The following is a 19,602-nucleotide window of genomic DNA, read 5'->3' as shown; positions in this document are numbered from 1 at the left end:
GGTTTCACACTGCAGCGGTGCGCTGACAGGACGCTAAAAAAAGTTCTGCTAGCAGCATCTCTGGAGCGGTGAAGGAACAGTGTATACACTGCTCCTGCCCATTGAACTGATTGGGCACTGCTGCAGCGGAGCTTTGCGAGTTTTTAACCCTTTTTCGGCCGCTAGTGGGGGCGGTTTTAACCCCCACAAAAACGGCAGTAAAGCGCCACTAAAAATAGTGGTGCTTTACCACCGACGCCTTAGTGACTTTAGAATAATTTTGAATCAACTACCAATTCTGTTTACCTTTTAAAAACCACCAATTTACCATATAAGCTGTAAGACACGTGTACCACCCACACCAATGTTGATGTTCATTCTTCTTTTTTTTTTTTTTTTTTTTTTCTTTTAATTTAGGATATGACCACTATAGAAAAAATGTCCAACTGCTGTGATGAAATGTAAGTAATAGAATTCTCTCTCTCTCTATCTATCTATCTATCTATCTATCTATCTATCTATATATATATATATATATATATATATATATATATATATATATATATATATATATATATATTATAATCTATATCTTATTCCTCTGTGTTGAACAGGTTATTTTACCTGACAAATGACAGGTGAAACTTTTATGTTTGTTTTGCCCATGCATTGCAAAGCTTCAGGTTCACTTAAATTCCATTTTCCTGGAATTGACACATGACAAAAGAAATATCAGTTTTTTCCAGGGGCGGACTGACAACACTCGGGGCCCCCAGACCAAATAAAGCAAGGGCCCCCTTGGGTGTTTCACTGTGGGTGGCTAGCTGCTTTACTGCTTTAATAAATTTAAATTCTGCATGTACTGTTCTATCTGGAACACAAGTTCAATTTATCCAAGGTCTAGTATCCCCAGTATCAAACAACCTTGCACACCCAGATTCCCCATCTCCTATTTCTCATATCTTCAGAGGTGTTGTTTTTGTCAGTTCTGGTTAGCAGTATCAAACATAGCTTCTAACTTTGGTAAATAGAGAATAGAAATATTGCAGAACTTCGTATTCTGGCAGATGGTGATTATATTGCAGGTTACCTACAATATACGTAGCATTCTACTTCTTTTGTCACAGAGACAGCCATTTTGAGTACAGGCTGTATGGCAGTCCCTTGCATTCTCTTCTTTGTAACTCAAACACTGTTTTGTAAACTGGGGGGGTTGTCAAAAGACACTGCAATAAAGAACCTGTAGCTGCCGTTAAATCATAAGTTCACCTTTTTAAAAAATAATAATAAATGCACTTTTTTGCAGGTAAAAGAAAAGGGGAATTCATTTTTTTTTCTAAGGAGCTTGCAGAGCATTGCACCCCCAATAGGCAGATCATGGGTGCAAGTTCAGGTTCCTATAGACTCTAAGCATAGCTGTCCATTTGTATCTTGTACAGGCAGGCAGTTACCTGAGAGCAGGAATTGTGATAGTGGTTGCATGACGAAGATCTTTTGACTGCTTTCACAGGGAAGGGGATATGCCCATGTGGTGTTCAGATGCTAGAACATGTTCCATGTTCTATGTTCCATCCTAAAAACAGGTGGAACATGTTACAGGTAAACTTATCCTTTAAACCTGCGTGGAATGTCACAGCTTGTCATGAAACAAAGAGGCTAATTGATCAGTAGCCTACTAACCAGCATAGTGAAGATTTACAGTTTTGAAAAAAATTATGTTTTAAAAAAATTCTAAAGGAAAAAAAAACACATAAAAGACATAACATGTTTGCTTGTTAATGTACAAATCCCAATATGCTGTAGAGCAGGGGTCTCAAACGCAATTTCATTGTGGGCTGCATCAGAAGTATGGTTGCCCTCAAAGGATCGCTTGTTTCTGACATACACTATGTACAGACTGCAGAGTTTAGGATTATGTTATGTTGTTGGCAGGGCCAACATCGGGGGGGGGGGGGGGGGGGGTATAGCCCATACACTTGTAAGGGGCTCCAGTGTCTGGACAGGCCTGGCTGATTGGCAGGGGTGGCGCAGAGGAGCTCAGTGTGCGTAGGGGGGGGGTCTGAGAGAGTAAAGGTGTGAGGGGGGGTCTGAGAGCGTACAGGTGTGAGGGGGGGGGGGTCTGAGAGCGTACAGGTGTGAGGGGGGCCTGAGAGCGTACAGGTGTGGGGAGGGGGCTGAGAGCGTACAAGTGTGAGAGGGGGGTCTGAGAGCGTACAGGTGTGGGGGGGGGGGTCTGAGAGCGTACAGGTGTGGAGGGGGGGTCTGAGAGCGTACAGGTGTGGGGGGGGGTCTGAGAGCCTACAGGTGTGGGGGGGGTCTGAGAGCCTACAGGTGTGAGGGGGGGGTCTGAGAGCCTACAGGTGTGAGGGGGGGGTCTGAGAGCCTACAGGTGTGAGGGGGGGTCTGAGAGCCTACAGGTGTGAGGGGGGGGGCTGAGAGCCTACAGGTGTGAGGGGGGGGCTGAGAGCCTACAGGTGTGAGGGGGGGTGGGCTGGGAGCGTACAGGTGTGAGGGTAGGGGGGTCTGAGAGCGTACAGGTGTGAGGGTGGGTCAGAGAGCGTACAGGTGTGTGTGGGGGGGTCTGAGAGCGTACAGGTGTGTGTGGGGGGGGTCTGAGAGCGTACAGGTGTGTGTGGGGGGGGCTGAGAGCGTACAGGTGTGTGTGGGGGGGCTGAGAGCGTACAGGTGTGTGGGGGGGCTGAGAGCGTACAGGTGTGTGGGTGGGTGGGCTGAGAGCGTACAGGTGTGAGGGTGGGTGGGCTGAGAGCGTACAGGTGTGAGGGTGGGGGGGCTGAGAGCGTACAGGTGTGAGGGTGGGTGGGCTGAGAGCGTACAGGTGTGAGGGTGGGTGGGCTGAGAGCGTACAGGTGTGAGGGTGGGTGGGCTGAGAGCGTACAGGTGTGAGGGTGGGTGGGCTGAGAGCGTACAGGTGTGAGGGTGGGTGGGCTGAGAGCGTACAGGTGTGAGGGTGGGTGGGCTGAGAGCGTAAAGGTGTGTGGGGGGGGCTGAGAGCGTACAGGTGTGTGGGGGGGGGCTGAGAGCGTACAGGTGTGTGGGGGGGTCTGAGAGCGTACAGGTGTGTGTGGGGGGGGGTCTGAGAGCGTACAGGTGTGTGTGGGGGGGGGTCTGAGAGCGTACAGGTGTGTGGGTGGGTGGGCTGAGAGCGTACAGGTGTGAGGGTGGGTGGGCTGAGAGCGTAAAGGTGTGTGGGGGGGGGCTGAGAGCGTACAGGTGTGTGGGGGGGGGGGGGCTGAGAGCGTACAGGTGTGTGGGGGGGGGGGGCTGAGAGCGTACAGGTGTGTGGGGGGGGGGGGGGCTGAGAGCGTACAGGTGTGTGGGGGGGGCTGAGAGCGTACAGGTGTGTGTGGGGGGGTCTGAGAGCGTACAGGTGTGTGTGGGGGGGTCTGAGAGCGTACAGGTGTGTGTGGGGGGGTCTGAGAGCGTACAGGTGTGTGTGGGGGGCTGAGAGCGTACAGGTGTGTGTGGGGGGGCTGAGAGCGTACAGGTGTGTGGGGGGGCTGAGAGCGTACAGGTGTGAGGGTGGGTGGGCTGAGAGCGTACAGGTGTGAGGGTGGGTGGGCTGAGAGCGTACAGGTGTGTGGGGGGGGCTGAGAGCGTACAGGTGTGTGGGGGGGGCTGAGAGCGTACAGGTGTGTGGGGGGGGGCTGAGAGCGTACAGGTGTGTGTGGGGGGGGTCTGAGAGCGTACAGGTGAGAGGGTGGGTGGGCTGAGAGCGTACAGGTGTGGGGTCTGAGAGCGTGCAGGTGTGAGGGTGGGGGGTCTGAGAGCGTACAGGTGTGTGTGGGGGGGCTGAGAGCGTACAGGTGTGTGGGGGGGGGGGGCAGAGACCATACAGGTGAGGTGGCTAGTGGGCAGATTTGGTGGGACGGCCAGTGAACAGGACCCTTGGGAAAGTTGGTGGTCAGGCTCGGGGGGGGGCAGGCCTAAAGCTATATAAAGGTCCAGACAATTTCTGATGGCTGCACTGGTTGTTGGTCCCATAAAATGACAAGAGCAGATGGTGACGTGTCAAATCCAGTAAAAGGGCAGAAAGTCAATAGTACTCCAGTAGAGTTCTTTTCATTTTTTTTTTTTTTTTTTTTTTTTTTATGTGAAAGAATTATCACTGCAAAGTCCCAAAAGTGACTGACCATGTAGCTCAAAACACTGGTTGTTTTCTTGTGTGGCGATTCTTTGACAATAAAGCTGTAAAAAGAACATCATTGGAGTGCATGCTTTTTACTGATGTGGGGGTGAGGTGAACTTGCCATTGACTTTTTTTTTTTTTTTTGGCAATTGATGGCCATGGCAAAATATGTTTTTATTACTTGTTGATGGCTTGTGAATGAAGCGGTAAAAATATTGAAGCCTTTGCATTTGTACCCCATAAAGATATGACCAAGTGTGTGAACAGCCTTGTGGCGCTTCTACAAAGTCCATTAAGATATTCCAGGCAGATGTCAAGGAAAATTGAGGTTCTATGGGGAGTTTCATTTAAACCACAGCTGATAACATGGCTGATGATAGAATAGATACCATTTCCAAAGCCTATGAAAACCATATTGCAGAGAAATGGCTGCTGGCTATGCAGCTTGATGTATGTTTACTTAAATTTTCCATTATTCCGAGTTCTTGTCAGCAAAATTGCATAGGTTTTCAAAGTGCTGGCAGCCCTGTCTCTACTAATTTCCTGCGGGGAGCTCTTCTGATAGGAACTGGAAGCAGCGTTTTCATCTTTTAGGTTTTTGCTTTTGTCCTTATGAGGGGAGTTTTCGATAAGACAAAATGGTATTTCCAGGGTTCAAAGAAGAATGAAAGGACTTGCCACTGTTTAGCTGACATGAATTCTTGTCATCCCTGGATTGTCTACAACTTCAGAAGTTGCCCTCTGTTGATTGACAATAAAGTTTCAGCCCCTGCTAGGTGGTGTTAAATCGCAGCTGCATGTCACAATGAAAGCAAAGCTGCATTTGTGATGCTAGGGAACACAATTCATTTAAGCCTTCTAATAGATCCCCAGCCAACCCTGTATTGTCTACACTGACTGAAATGCACCATGGGAATGCTGTCTTTCACTAATAATGCTGTCTTCTGTAGATCGAGAGCTCGAAAACCATGGCAGCAGACCTTCTCAGAAGTTTTTGGCACTCGCTGGAAGATCCTGTGGTTTATTCCTTTCAGGCAGAGACGACCACTGGGAGTCTCCTACTACTTTGCCAATCATGTCTAAACAGATGGATGGTGGGCACAGATGGATCCGCCACGCTGGAAGCAAGTTGCAGGTTTTATCTTAACAGTGCTATGACAGTCTTCAAGTCAATTATAATCCACCCACCAATCTTAGATATCACAAAGTGCCCCAGGCTTTGTTTTAATAGTGATCTCAATGCAGTTGTGGGAACAGTACAAGATATGTATTTATTTGCTGAACATTGTCTCCTTTCAAGATGTCCTATTCCCCCTCAGGACATATTGAACTCCCTCAGGCTACAAACTAAAACCATGAATTAAGATTTTTTTGTTGAAGTTGTGTTTTTTTTTTTTTTAAACTTTTTTTTTTTCTTTTTTTTATAATTGCACTGACAATACCGGATACATGGATTCCGTTTTGAATGATTTTTTTTTGTTTTTGTTTTTAAGCTTCCTAACCAAATAGTAATTATTTTTGTATAATGTATAAAAAAACTGTTGTATTTTACAAACCATTTGTTTTTAACTTGCTCCGTTTTTTTTGGACTACTGCTGCATACAGTGCATCACAAACTAATATACTGGAAATTTTAACTTGAATGACCAGATTTTATAACCACTGTACAAACTTTTATTTATACTGTATCATTTTTATCAATTTTTTTTCTGTTCAACTTATCTTTTAATATCATGTGGCTGGCTGTTAAAATTAATTATACTTATGCCTGTCATGCAGTGTAGTAATATCATATATTTGTAGATTTGTGCTATACCTACAATAAGTGCAAATGTTGGCTGCTTTTTTTTTTTTTTTTTTTGTGTGGTGTACAGTTGCTATATGCTGAATCTCTAAAATATTCCACTGTTCATATGGTGTGTTTGCATATATAGATTTTAAGAAGTAGAACTGGTTTAGAGCTATAGATATATGATTATTTTATAAATGGCGCCAATATATACTGTATTACACAACACTATACAGAGTGTATATATATTTTCTTAAGGATTCAGATTGGGCATTCAGCTGGTTTGTACAATCACTTATGAATACACTGTATTCTGGCAAATGGATGTCAGTGCCAGTTCACACTGGGGCGGCTTCAAAGTCGTCCGACTCTGAAGCTGCCCCACGCATTGCGACCTCAGCGTGGCTTGCAAACTACTTCTTTAACGGACATCAATGAAAGCTGCTCCGAAGTCGCTCCCAAGTAGTACTGGAACCTTTTTCTAAGTCGAAGTGACTTGAGTAACCCCCTTTTAGAACAGTTCCATTGCACTGCCGGGGACGCAACTTGTCAGGTGGCTAAGTCACCTGACAGGTCGCCCCAGTGTGGACTGGCACTACTACATACGATATGTTGGCTACAATACCTAAGGTGCATTCAAAGCTTTATTTGTTTTAAAGGTGTGTTGGGTATAATAAACTGTGTAGATCAAATACTAAGAAGTTCCAAGTTATATTTAAATGTCAAATGTAGACTGTTCCTATTAAATGTGCTACAAATATACCCTTTTTCCTTAAAATGTCTGATGGTATTTTCCATTATTTATGTATCAATATTGCCACAGCCACCTATCCATTTATAATACTACAACATCTGGGGAACATTATTTCATATATTTCAGTGTATGTAAGATTGTGTGACCTGAAATAAACTTTGAATCTTTTGCTATCATGGGGGAACAGGGAACTTAGGAGGGAAGTTTTTTTTCCCCCAAAAAACATGTTGTGGATACTCCTAAAGACCATTTGGAGTGTCACATCTGTCGTCTCTTTATGGCCCTGTACCTCGCATGTTATGATTTTGGAAGTGATTTCTGCTTGAACATGCCTGGGGACAAAAACTTTTGCTGTCAATGAAAAAGATGCCTCCTATCCTCTCCTCCTCTGCCCTGGCATTCCTGTGAAACAGCTGCACCTCTTACCACAACTGTCCTCCCCAGATTTGTATTGCAGGAAGTGGAGGCCAGCTCTGTTAATGAGAGCTAATTGCAGAGAGCACTGGGTCTAGCCCCTGGTTAATTTTGTATTTATTCTCACTCTGCATCACTGCTGTAACTTAAAAAACAGCAACTGCTGTAACTTAAAAAGCTGGCCATACATGACTCGAAATTCAGCGGGTTCAGCAGGGAACAGTCAAATTTCAATCCATATATGGACTCCCCTAGTTGTACAAAAGTCGATCTACCAATCGACTGTGGTCATTTTAAATGGCATTCCAACACATCTTCCCCAATTCACCTGCACTGTAGCACCATGCAACACAGAGAATTGCTTAACCAAAGATGAGTTCTATATGATTTTGGGCATGTCGGGGTATGTTGGTAGCCCATTCAAAATACATAGGGCTGCCTCAACACAACACATACAAATGTACATTGTAAATGGGCCGTCAATCTCTTCCTTTACTGAAAATGTGTCTGAATACCAAATAGTAAAGAGAGTTTAGCTTGGTAGCATAGCAGTGAATAGCCCCAAATCGCATATACCTTACACTAGATATCCCAAGTTTGCATCACCTTCCAACACTGGCATCAGTGGCTTTTTGTTAACCTATCCTCACCCAAGTCACATCATAAACCAGTCTTGTGTGACAGTGAAGCTACATATCTGTTAATCACAAAGGGCACAAAAATGTGTTTTTAAAATGATGGTTTAATGCAGCTTTAGTTCTACATTTTTAATATTCTTTTTTTTTTCCCAAGTGTTGTAGTTGAATGGTCATCTTTAAATCATGCACATATTATTTACTTTTCTGCCACTTAAAATGTTTGTGCTCCTGTTAAAACGTTTTCAACCAAATCATTTCAGTGAATGATTAATAATATATTTTTGGGGAAAAATTACAATATGTTTACAAAATGGCAAAATTAGTTTGTATAATGCTGATATAGCTATCATCCACTAACCTGGTACATGTGAACTGTCTTTTTTTGTATCCTTAATTTTTCAGTACTGCTTCTGTTCTGTAGCTATTGACATAAGTCATGTGAGTGCCTGCTGTAATCACATGATCAGTTTTAGTGTTTTAAGAAACATTCAACATCTCTATAGGCGTGCAGCATCCTTGGCAAGCATCAAAGACAAAAATCATTTGTTGCATTGATGTTTAGGACATTGTGAGGCATGTATTCAGTATTACTATAAGCTCTATGTGCAGAACTCTGGGAAATTCGATGAAACGGTCACAAAAACTGTGCCTGAGAATTCTTGAAAGACCTACCCATAAGACTGGCCATACATTGTGCAATTGCACAATTTTCCTTTAGATTTACCAAAAGCATTTAATATAAGGTCAAACCTAAACACTTTAAATTTTTTTTTTTTTTGCTTTAGAATGTCGTAGCCGACTGTCAATCTAAGTGGAAAGTAATTTTGATAGCATTGAAGAATCCTTCTCCAATTTTTGATAGATGTTACAGTCCACTTAGCAGTTTGTTATATCTGTCAGGATTAGTGGTGATCTATCTGACCTGACCATTATTTGGTGGCCATGAATTCTTCATTATTCTTTTGGTTATGAAGGATTCTGCAAGAGGTGTGAACCACCCGAAAACTCCAAGGTGAGCAGAAACTGAGCCATGATTTTATGGGTAGAGGTAGCATGTAGTGCCCTAGAAATAAACTAAACCACGAGGTGGCTCTGCTTACTACTTTTTTCGACTTGGTGTGAAGCATTTATTTGTTTTGTTAGTTGCCTTTGTGTGGTGACTTTAAGAGCTCTTTCACACTGGGGCACGGTCACTCGGGCTTACACACTGGAGCGCGGTCACTTGGGCTTACACACTGGAGCGCGGTCACTTGGGCTTACACACTGGAGCGCGGTCACTCGGGCTTTCACACTGGAGCGCGGTCACTCTGGCTTTCACACTGGGGAGTATTGAGAGATGCTTTAAAGGTGCTATTTTTAGTGCTAAAATGCCTGAAAAGCGCCTTCAGAGTGAAAGAAGTCTAAAAGAAAACCATTGCTGAAAAAATATGTAGGTTTCCTACTTGGTTGGATGAATGTCCATTATATAGCCCAGTAGATCAAGCCTGACAACCAGGACTATTTTCTCCTTTTAAAAATGTTTACATTTTAGTTTTTGGAGCGTTGATGTAATTAGTCATCTTTGAGACAAGCACTGTGCCATCAGACATTCCGTTTATGCCCCAGTTTTATAGAAAATGTGTTGGTGATTTCTGGTAACACTGGTGCAAAATAACACATTTTATATGATAAGGGTTCCAATTAAGTTGCTTCCTCAACAGAACCAACATGTATGTATGTATATGTGTATAATATATATATATATATATATATATATATGACTGTAGTTTGGGGCAGCATTAATCAGTGGTACCAGAATACTGCTGTTACTTATGGGGGACAATGCTAAGTGGGATGTCCTCTATGTTGCTTTAGAAATAAGAAGACCAATAATTATTTGCCTATGCATAGTGGTAACCCAGTATTTGGATTGGATCATATGTGGCAGATATTAGTGGCTTAGCGGAAGTGACATTCCTTACAATGAAGGTACATTGGATGAAACATTTGTCAGACCATTTATTTTGGCTGTCTCAATTCCATACTGCTTTTTATTAAACTCCCCTGCTAGGCAGAGGGATACTCAGTCACTTGTTAATGTTAACTCTTGCTTTGGCGGGCCAGACTTTGGTAATTGTGAGTAGAAACTGTTCTGGCATCAGTAGGAGTAAACCATGCAAACCATTTCTCCCCCTAGTACATGTGCTTAAAGTGAACCTGTTGCTTTGCCTTGCATTTTCAGAAACAGGTTCATGTTAAAGTTGCAAACTTGTGCATAGGGCCTGCGTGAGCTGTTTATTGCCTCTTCTCCCCTGTAACAGCTTTCCAGAATGTATGGAATCATATGACAAGTGAAATATTATTATTTTATATGAAAGCTGTTTACATATATGCATTGCGAATCCGATGCGTCCTTAAAAAGGGTCCTGTGCGAATTTAGTGCAGTGTGGTGCAATTTTCAGCTCTATAGACTTGAATAAAAACTGTATGCACTTAGCTGGTCTAAAGTAACAAAATTCCAGTACATTTTCTACAAGGCTTTTGCTTTATTCTCCGGCTTCAATCCCTGAACCATGTGCTATGGAGCGAGATCACAGCTGTATACAAATCGCTTGAAAAACACTACAGAATCTCATCTGCCCAGCATCAACTCGCACTGCAGTTGCTCCTTGCAATTGCACTGGAAAAGGGATTCAATTTCGCACTGCATCAGTGTGAACCTAGGCTAACTAGCAGCTGTGAACTGTGTGTAAAAATCCACTTTACCTTCAAGCATCCAATATCCATACCTGGAAAAAGAAGCCTACCCGGATATGACATCATCGTTCCTATCTAAATTTTTTTGTTCTTGTTTTTTTATTTTATTTTTTTCTTCTTTTGGCTGACAGCACTGCTATCTGAAGGTTGTAAAAGACCTGTGGCATAGGGGGTACAATAAAGAACTTGCAACAGTAGAAATGCACAGGTACCATTGAGATAAAGCATGTTTTGTGCACATAGGCAAAATAAGATACATTTGAATGGGAAGGTAATTGCTGCTGGATGCTTTTGCATCTTCTGAATTTGGGAGATAAAAAGAATGCTTTTATATTTTGAGAAATCGGTATAAAATGTATGGTACAGTAATATGCCAGTGATTCAGAATAGCCTTTTAGAGACCTTGTGTACCATTTTAAATGAATAGTTTGTAAATGCTTCTTTAGACAGACCTCCGTATAGGGCAGATTGTTAATTACATTATTTAAAGCACCGTATTGCTTCATTAAATGAGCGGATTAAGTAGTTTTAACATCCTTGATCCACTCATTCTACATTGTACAGCTTGTACTGTTTCATTGGGGGATTTATAATATCCTGCTGCATCTGATCTCCGATGTTGGTGGTCATTCTTGATGAGCTGGTTACCAAAGGTGCACCTTTCCTGTAGGGAGTGAAGCAAATTATGTAACTAGGAAGTCTGAGTCAGATCTGATGTTGGTCTAAAACTGGCCATACACTAGACTTGCCAAATTCCTGGTTCTGAGCAATCAGGCCTTTAAACCATTTCTAATGTATAGTTCATAAATATTCTTATTCTTATTGAGCATGCCAACTAAAATCCTTATAAGTGGCTATGTTGCAAGTTCCCAAAATGTAATTCAGAGAACTGGTAGAGCTTTGGCTAAAATCTTTCAAAACAACATATTCTATATGGCTGTCCTGTGTATGACTGGCTTTTTATTCGACTAAAAGAACAGATCAGTAATAAGCTCATACTGATAATTTCTACATGTTTGATATATGTAACAGACAACAGTAGCAGCACTTCTGTTCTGTCCTGTTTAGCTGTAGACATCCATTGGCATTCTACAAAAGATCTTTCAAGGACAGCAAAAATATTGGCAAAACATTTTACATCTATATCTATCTATTCATAGGTTGTAGGACAGTTCTTCTTTTTTTTTTTTTTTTTTTTTTATGAATAACTGCACTAATTGCATTGTGTAGTTTTCAATAGCACTGTTACATAACATGTTGGTTTAATCTATGGATTAACATGGTACAATACCTTGCTGCTAGCAATTGAATGATTGCTCAGATTATCAAAAAATTAAAAAGATCCTTCCATGAGCATACACAATCATTTTTGTGCACTGGACAAACACATGGTTTTATGGCCATATATCGGTAATTGATACAATTGAGTCCAGTAAATGTATTTGAATTCCTCTTGCCCTTGTTAAGCAGAAGCTGCAGTGTGTCCAGAGCTACAGCAGTTTCCCAGATTTGTAGATTATTATTATCAGATGATCAGCTCATGTCTAGGATAAATTGATATCACTTGCATGTATTCTACAAGCTATTACTTTCTAACAAGACAGCCATTGATGATCTTTTAATATTAATCACTCAGCATACAATTTTACTTATTGATAATATTTTGAAACATAAATTACATGCTTTAGAATATGCCATGAAGTATTACTTTACTTATATCTATTAAAGTGAACGATTAACTGGTATCTCGATGCTTGATCACTTCAGAGATACTGTTATGCTTTTTAAGTCATTGTCTATTGTTGGCCAAATACATGGATAGAAGACGGTTCACACTAAGGCTGGATTCACACCTATTCAGTTTTAGTGCTTTTTGCATTTTGCAGATTTGAACTACAAAAAGTGTTCCATAGGAAACCATGTTAAATTGACTGTAGTGCTAATCTCAAAAATGCAAAAAGCACTAAAACTGCATAGGTGTGAATCCAGCCTAAAGCCTCATACACACTAGTAGTTGGTTTTACGTTTTTTCATTCAACCCAGCAGGATTGAATGAAAAATTAAGAAAACTGACAGCTCAGGAGGAGCAGCTGTACTAACTATCCGTTAGTACAGTGATCTCCCCTGCTGTTCTATTGTGTTCTGACAGGGGGACGTGAGCCGTTCAGCAGACCTTTTTTGGCCATGGTCGGCAGTTTGGCCGACTTCTGTCTGCTCCAGACAGTACACGCGGGCCGACTGTCAGCCAGTTTCTATAGAACTGGCCGATGCCGCCCAACATTCAGCCCATGTGTACTAGGCTTAAGGTTTTGAATTTAGCTACATTTTCCAAAATGTCATGCATGCTGTAATATTGGTGTGCTGATTTTATTTTTTTCTTTCAAGAAAATAGAATGGGATACAAAAAAAATCACAACATGTAATACCTGCTTTATCAAGTGCTGCTGTGTTTGTACATCATAAAGCATGAACTAACCATGATATGCTGTCATGCAAGTACAGGTAAATATATGGTGAAATCCTAATACATGTACTTTTTTTTTTTTTTGTAAATGGTCTTAATGTGTTTTGGAGGTACGGGCAGACAACTATCCTGAGTGTGCAGGAGCCTGACATTGCACCCATGATTACAGGTGCAATGCTCTGAAGGCTTCGTAGAAAAAGAAATATTAAATGCACATTTTTATTTTTTTATTTTTTATTTTACCTAAAAAAAATTTATAAAAAATAGTGCATTTATTTAATTTTTTTTCTAAAGATGAACTTATCCTTTTTAAAGTTCTTTTTTAAATCTTTTTACAGTTTTTCCTTTTTTTGAGAGACTTACCATCACTTCCTGTTTCTATGACTCCCGTTCAAGGGGAAATCTCCCTAAGGCCACACTCACATTTCGCCTTGTGTTAACACAATGTGGTACTCCATGTTAAAACCGCCTAACTATTTTGGAAGGGCAGGCTGTGCATCATACATGTTCACGCAAACAAAAATGGATGTGACATTCAGAGAATCCCATTCAGGGGGTTATTTGTAAAATACTTTTAACAAAGGTTCACCTTTCTCCTTCTGTACTCTTTGTGCTTGTCTGCAAAAGTTGTGCCTTTTTTGTAGAATTTTTTTGCTAATTAATTTTATTTTTATATGGATACATTTATTGTGAATGAATAGTGTGCTCAGCTGTAACCCATTTTATGCTAGTGTTCATAATAAACTGCATTGACTGGGAAAAGTCACGTAAACATATTTAGAGTATCTGCAATTAATACAGGACAAACAAACTGTATTATCTTTTAATAACTGTTTGAAGATATTGAGGCTTATTCAAAAAATCAGCAGTATGCCATGAAAAAATACTCTGCCCAGTAATGTGCTTTAAAAATGTATTCCACTGGTTTCAGCCCTATCAGCAGGGCTATGGAAGGAGGACGTGACATTTTGCGGCTTATGTTTCCTTTCTATGGAAACACTGATGCTTGGTAGAAAACGTCACTTACGTAAATATTAGAACCTGACTCTACAAATTATATATAATATCAACTGAGATTTTTGAAATGGGGAAAAAATAAAGCATGGAGGAGAGCCCAATCATATGCCTTTGACTAGTCGAAGTCCCTGGCCCCCCTCCAATCGCAAAGCTCTCTCTGTTCCATTGGCTTTGCTGACTACACACAGTGGCCTGTTTTTGTGTGTCAAGAAATGCAGTATAATGGAAAGTAGTAGCAGTATCCCACGGTCTGTTTATAAATAAGCCCTTTCGTCTTTATTTGAGGAGTTTTTGTGTGCTAAATATGTGACGAGGGTTTCAAAGCAAAGGAAAATTGTAATGTTGGCCATAGTCAGCTGGAAAATACCATTGTATGTAATATGAATGTTATATTTTCATATCTTCTGTTTGGTAAAAATCAGAGGTGAAGAAATAAAGGTTTGCATCTTACAACAATTGCCAATAACTAAATTTGACGCGATGTATGACCAACAAATAAAAGGAATAGTGCTACTTTTCTCCTGACTGATGATGTTTGTGCTTTAATATATACTTTTCTTGGGAGGGATTTTCTCAAGCTTGCTTGCAAACCATCTGTTCACTCTTAAGGTCTAAACGACACCGGCGATTTTCCATTGTGCCTCTGTGATTGAAAGTCAATGCTACTGTCTGATCACTGGCCGTGCAATAAATTCAAGCAGGTGTGACTAGCAAAGCAGGTCGTGAGGACTGGTGTTCAGTCCTAAACACAATGCTGTTGATATTTGCAATTGAAAGTTGCCAGTGTGTTTATGCCTTATACAGCAATAATTTATTCTCGGTGAAGTCTCCAAGGGATTTCTTTAATAAAATGTATTATTTTATTACTTCATTGTTATGTCATTTTGTTTCATGTTCGTTTTTTTGTTTTTTCTTTGGCGTTTACAGGGATTTAATTTTTTAATTATGATTGGATTTACTGTTAGCACTACATGATTTTAATATACTACATTATGCTATTCCATTTACCTTCTTAGCATACATTAGATTTTACCCTGTTTTGTCTATTGCTGTTTTTTTCACTGTTTGCCATACTACTTTAAAATGTATGTGTTTAAACAAATAATAAAATTTATTTAAAAAGGTGTTTTGCGCTCATTAAATTTGTCACTCTTACCCTCTTTGTCTATTTCATATCTTTTGTGCAACCCATATATTCTTTTTATGGTTTTTTTTTTTTTTTTTTTTGGGGCCTGCCTTTAAAGGGCCAGTGAAAAATGTGAAAAAAGTTTATCGAAAAATGGAATAGGCAGTCACTAAAAAATATGCAAGTGTTTTAATGTATAACAGCTAATTCTGTATTTCAGATGAGGCAGTAATCCACATTAACCTCTTCTTCATGCTAACAGTATGCATATAAGCGGCCTCTAGGCGGGTGGGCCTTAACGCTGAGCGGTCAACATATGTGTGTACAAGAATATAAACAAAGCCCACGCACTCCCAGCACGGTTATCATCGGCTAATGGAAAGCTCCCGATCTCTACTTGCGATGAGGAGGTTTCTGATCATGTGACCGCTGTGACAGCCAATCATGGCGATCACATAATCATAAACCCCCAGCATCAGAAACCTCTGAAAGGGCCAGGAGGCACCAGTGGAAGGGGTTGAGGTTTAATTTTTTTTCTTACATAATTGACTTGAGCACATCCAGCATGGAAGTATGTGTCTTTACTTTAGTTTCTATCTAGTTTCACTGATCCTTTAAATGTTTTGAAACCATTTGTGGACCTTACTTCTGGTGGTTGTTTTAAAGGGGTTTTCCAGTCAATTACAAGTCAATGTAAAATGTAGGGCAGCAGCACTAAACAAGCGTGGGTATCTAAAGGCATAATGTACATTCCTTCCAGACTCCAGGGGGGCCCATATGAATGCTAAAAACTAACAAAACCCTGCACTTTAGTGCTGTTTTATAATAAATACATCAGTTGCAACTTTGCAATTATTTTCAAGACCAGCAGCATTAGTATATTTCTTGATAAAGGATTGCTTTAAAGCCTATTTCCACTTATAAGTTACATTTAGGAAACCTCACTATATGTTTGTTTTCCTATTAACACAGCATGGCATTTTTATTTTTTATATTTCTTACCTTTTTATCCAGTTAAGGACCACCTCACGCCGATATACGTCTGCAGAATGGCACGGCTGGGCACAATCACGTACCGGTACGTGATTCTTTAAGTGCCCAGCCGTGGGTCGGGAGCATGCCACCCGGTCCTGTGCTCCATGACCGTGGCCGCAGGACCTGCGGACCCAATCGCCGCTGGTGTCCTGAGATCGGGTCACAGAGCTGAAGAACGAGGAGAGGTCTGTGTAAACAAACCTCTCCCCGTGCTTCCCTGTGTGGCTGTCACCAATCGTCTCTTCCCTTTTATAAGGAAGGACGATCAGTGATGTCAGATGTCAGGCCACTCCCCCTACAATAAAAAAAAAACACATAACATCATACATAACACTACACTGCCCCATAGTGGTTAACTCCTTCACAGCCAGTGTCATTTACACAGGAATCAATGCATTTAAATAGCATTGATTGCTGTATAAATGACAATGGTCCCAAAAATATGTCAAAAATGTCCGATGTGTCCACCATAATGTCGCAGTCACAATAAAAATTGCTGATCGCCACCATTACTAGAAAAAAAATAATAATAAAAATGCTATAAAACTATCCCCTATTTTGTAAATGCTATAACTTTTGCGCAAACCAATCAATAATCGCTAATTGCGTTTTTTTTTTTTTTTTTTACCAAAAATTTGTAGAAGAATACGTATCGGCCTAAACTAAGGAAAAAAAATGTTTTTTATATATTTTTTGGGGATATTTATTATAGCAAAAAGTAAAAGATATTGCATTTTTTCCAAAATTGTAGCTCTATTTTTGTTTATAGCGCAAAAAATAAAAACCGCAGAGGTGATCACATACCGCCAAAAGAAAGCTCTATTTGTGGGAAAAAACTGGACAGAACTAAGTGAGCGGTAGAAATGATATCCCCAGTAAAGCCTGAATGCATATAACCTTTGTTAAGCAGCCATCCACTGGGGAGTGCACAAGGTGGAAACGGTGATGGTGTAGGAGATCAGAACTGTTACCCTCACAAACTTTGGTGGATTGAATACTACTCATAATAAATTTCTTCATACTTCCTCTGCATATATGGACAGTGATATATAATTTTTACAGCATTTTTAAAATGACTCTTTGAATATAGGTGCTATCTTATAGATCTAAATGCAAGTATAAGGACATGGTTTTTATCTGTGTATAAATTACTTGATTTAACATAAATTTTTTTCGGAGTAATACATAGTGGTATAAGATAGAAACATATCTATTTGTTGTTATGAAAAAGAGCAACGTTATTTACAGGTAGCGCTGTTAGTGTTTGGTTTTTAATAGTTTTGATGTGTATTGATAACAGCTGCTGTATGGTAAGTCAAGTTCATTTGAGCGCTGGGATCAAATAATAAGCGATTGATTGGTTTGCACAAAAGTTATAGCGTTTACAAAATAGGGGATAGTTTTATGGCATTTTTATGATTTTCATTTTTTTTAAATGGCGGCGATCAGCGATTTTTGTCATGACTGCGACATTATGGCGGACACATCGGACATTTTTGGGACCATTGTCATTTATACAGCAATCAGTGCTATACAAATGCACTGATTACTGTGTAAACACTGGCAGTGAAAGGGTTAACCACTAGGTGGCAGTGTAGGGGTTAAGTGAGCCCTGGGGAGTGTTGCGAACTGTGGGGGGGGGATGTGGCTGTTTATGACATGTCACTGATCTCTGCTCTGATCAAAGGGAGCAGAGATCAATGACACTGTCACTAGACAGGGTCTGGGGATTCATATACACGGAGGGACGCATAAACCTCTACAGGCTAGACAATGGCACCCTAACTGCCATTAGGTATCGGGATGAAATCTTTGGGCCCATTGTCAGACTCTGCTGGTGCATTGGGTCCTGGGTTTCTTCTGTGCATGACAATGCCCGGCCTCATGTGGCGAAAGTATGCAGCCAGTTCCAGAAGCATATAGGAATTGATACCAGTGAATGGCCCCCATGCTCGCCTGACCTGAATCCAATAGAACATCTCTGGGACATTATGTTTCGGTCCATCTGACACCAGCAGGTTGCACCTCAGTTTGTTCAGGAGTTCAGTGATGCCCTGGTCTGGATCTGGGGGGAAATACCCCAGGATCCCATCTATTGTCTCATTAGGAGCATGCCCCGACATTGTCAGGCATGCATACAAGCACATGGTGACCATACAAACTACTGAGTACCATTTTGAGTTGCTGCAATGAAAGTTCAGCAAAATGGCCTAGCCTGCTGCATCATTTTTTCAATTTGGTTTTTGGGGTGTCTTTGAATTCGGTCCTCTGTAGGTTTGAAAGTTTTATAATTTCCATAAAACAATGTGACATCATTTCATTCCTAACACATTACCCAGTCCATATCAGTATAGCTATCCAGCATTATATATTTTTTTTCCCATTGAGATCTGATGTGTTTTCAAAGTGTTCCTTTAATTTTTTTTGAGCAGTATAAATAAATGCTTAAGCTGCAGAGCCTTATCAGAGCACCCCAATATTATCTGCGGTCCTAACTCTAAATTGTTTGAGTGCCTCCATAGTGGAAGCACATGCATTATAATGAACGGGGCAGAAGGCAGGTGAGCCTGGAGGGAGGAGCCCACCCCTCCTAAAAGGCACATGGGCACACTGGATACCCAGCACAAACCAATTAATATACAATTATTAGGATTTTTTTTTTCTCAAACTTTTATTTTATTGGATATGTTTTCTAACCGAAAGTAAACCATTCTTCTTTTTTTTTTTCCCCCCTCAATTTTTCAGTCTTTCATTTATAGAATAAAAAATAAAATCCCAGTGGGGATCCAATACCACCAAAAGAAAGCTCTATTGGTGTGAAAAAAAAAGATCTACATTTCATTTGGCTACAGTGTTGCATAAATGCACATTTACCAGTTAAAATAGCATAGTGCTGAATAGCAAAAAATGGCCTGGTCATGAAGGGGGTAAAACTCTTTTGAGGTCAAGTGGTTAAAGTGGAACTTTAGTCAGAAAATGAAGTCCTGCTAGATCACTTCAGGCTGGCCCCTATTGCAGGTATAGCTATGTAAAACATTACAAATAGGTGCCTATACTGTTTAAAATCCAGTAATACATAGTCTCACCCTGCTCTGCACATGCTCAGTTGCTCTCTGTTTTTAGGCACTGTGGATATTTTAGAGGCCAATTTGCTGACAGCCTTAAAGTGGAATTTAATCCTTTTGCAACCAAGGAAGCCACTTCTGTTTGAACTGCAACTGCAATGGTGCTGCACATGTGATCAGGTATGACACCAACCATTTGATGGTTTGGCGTTTTGGTTGAGGGCATAATCAAATCAGTTTTTGAAAACGGTAAATCGATGAGTTTAGTTCAGCTTTATGAGTTATTGTTGGGGCTTAAGCAAAATAGCAGCCTTCAACAAGAAGAAACAGGAACAATGCTGGAGCCAATTTACAGCACATACTAATTTGGTAGCATAATTATTAATGTGGAATGTATGTTCTTTGCTAAACAAGCAAGGGGAAAAGAGCAGCGCCATC

The 19,602-nt window shown here is 40.8% G+C and overlaps 1 protein-coding gene across 1 annotated transcript in view; it reads left to right on the top strand.

Annotated features, from left to right (window-relative positions):
* Window positions 1-6,697, top strand: part of ZDHHC21 (zDHHC palmitoyltransferase 21) — a 62,773-nt gene extending 56,076 nt beyond the window's left edge. Inside the window, exons 7-8 of the mRNA XM_077475117.1 lie at window positions 397-440; window positions 5,077-6,697. Of these exons, the coding sequence (XP_077331243.1) occupies window positions 397-440; window positions 5,077-5,209 (177 nt within the window). The 3' untranslated portion in view covers window positions 5,210-6,697. The remainder of the gene's footprint in view (window positions 1-396; window positions 441-5,076) is intronic.
* Window positions 6,698-19,602: the final 12,905 nt, after the last annotated feature.

Source organism: Lithobates pipiens, unplaced genomic scaffold (genome assembly GCF_037356315.1).
Source record: "Lithobates pipiens isolate NorthernLeopardFrog02 unplaced genomic scaffold, aLitPip1_a1.2 Scaffold_13, whole genome shotgun sequence".
NCBI lineage: Eukaryota > Metazoa > Chordata > Amphibia > Anura > Ranidae > Lithobates > Lithobates pipiens.
This window is presented reverse-complemented; position numbering and strand designations above follow the sequence as displayed.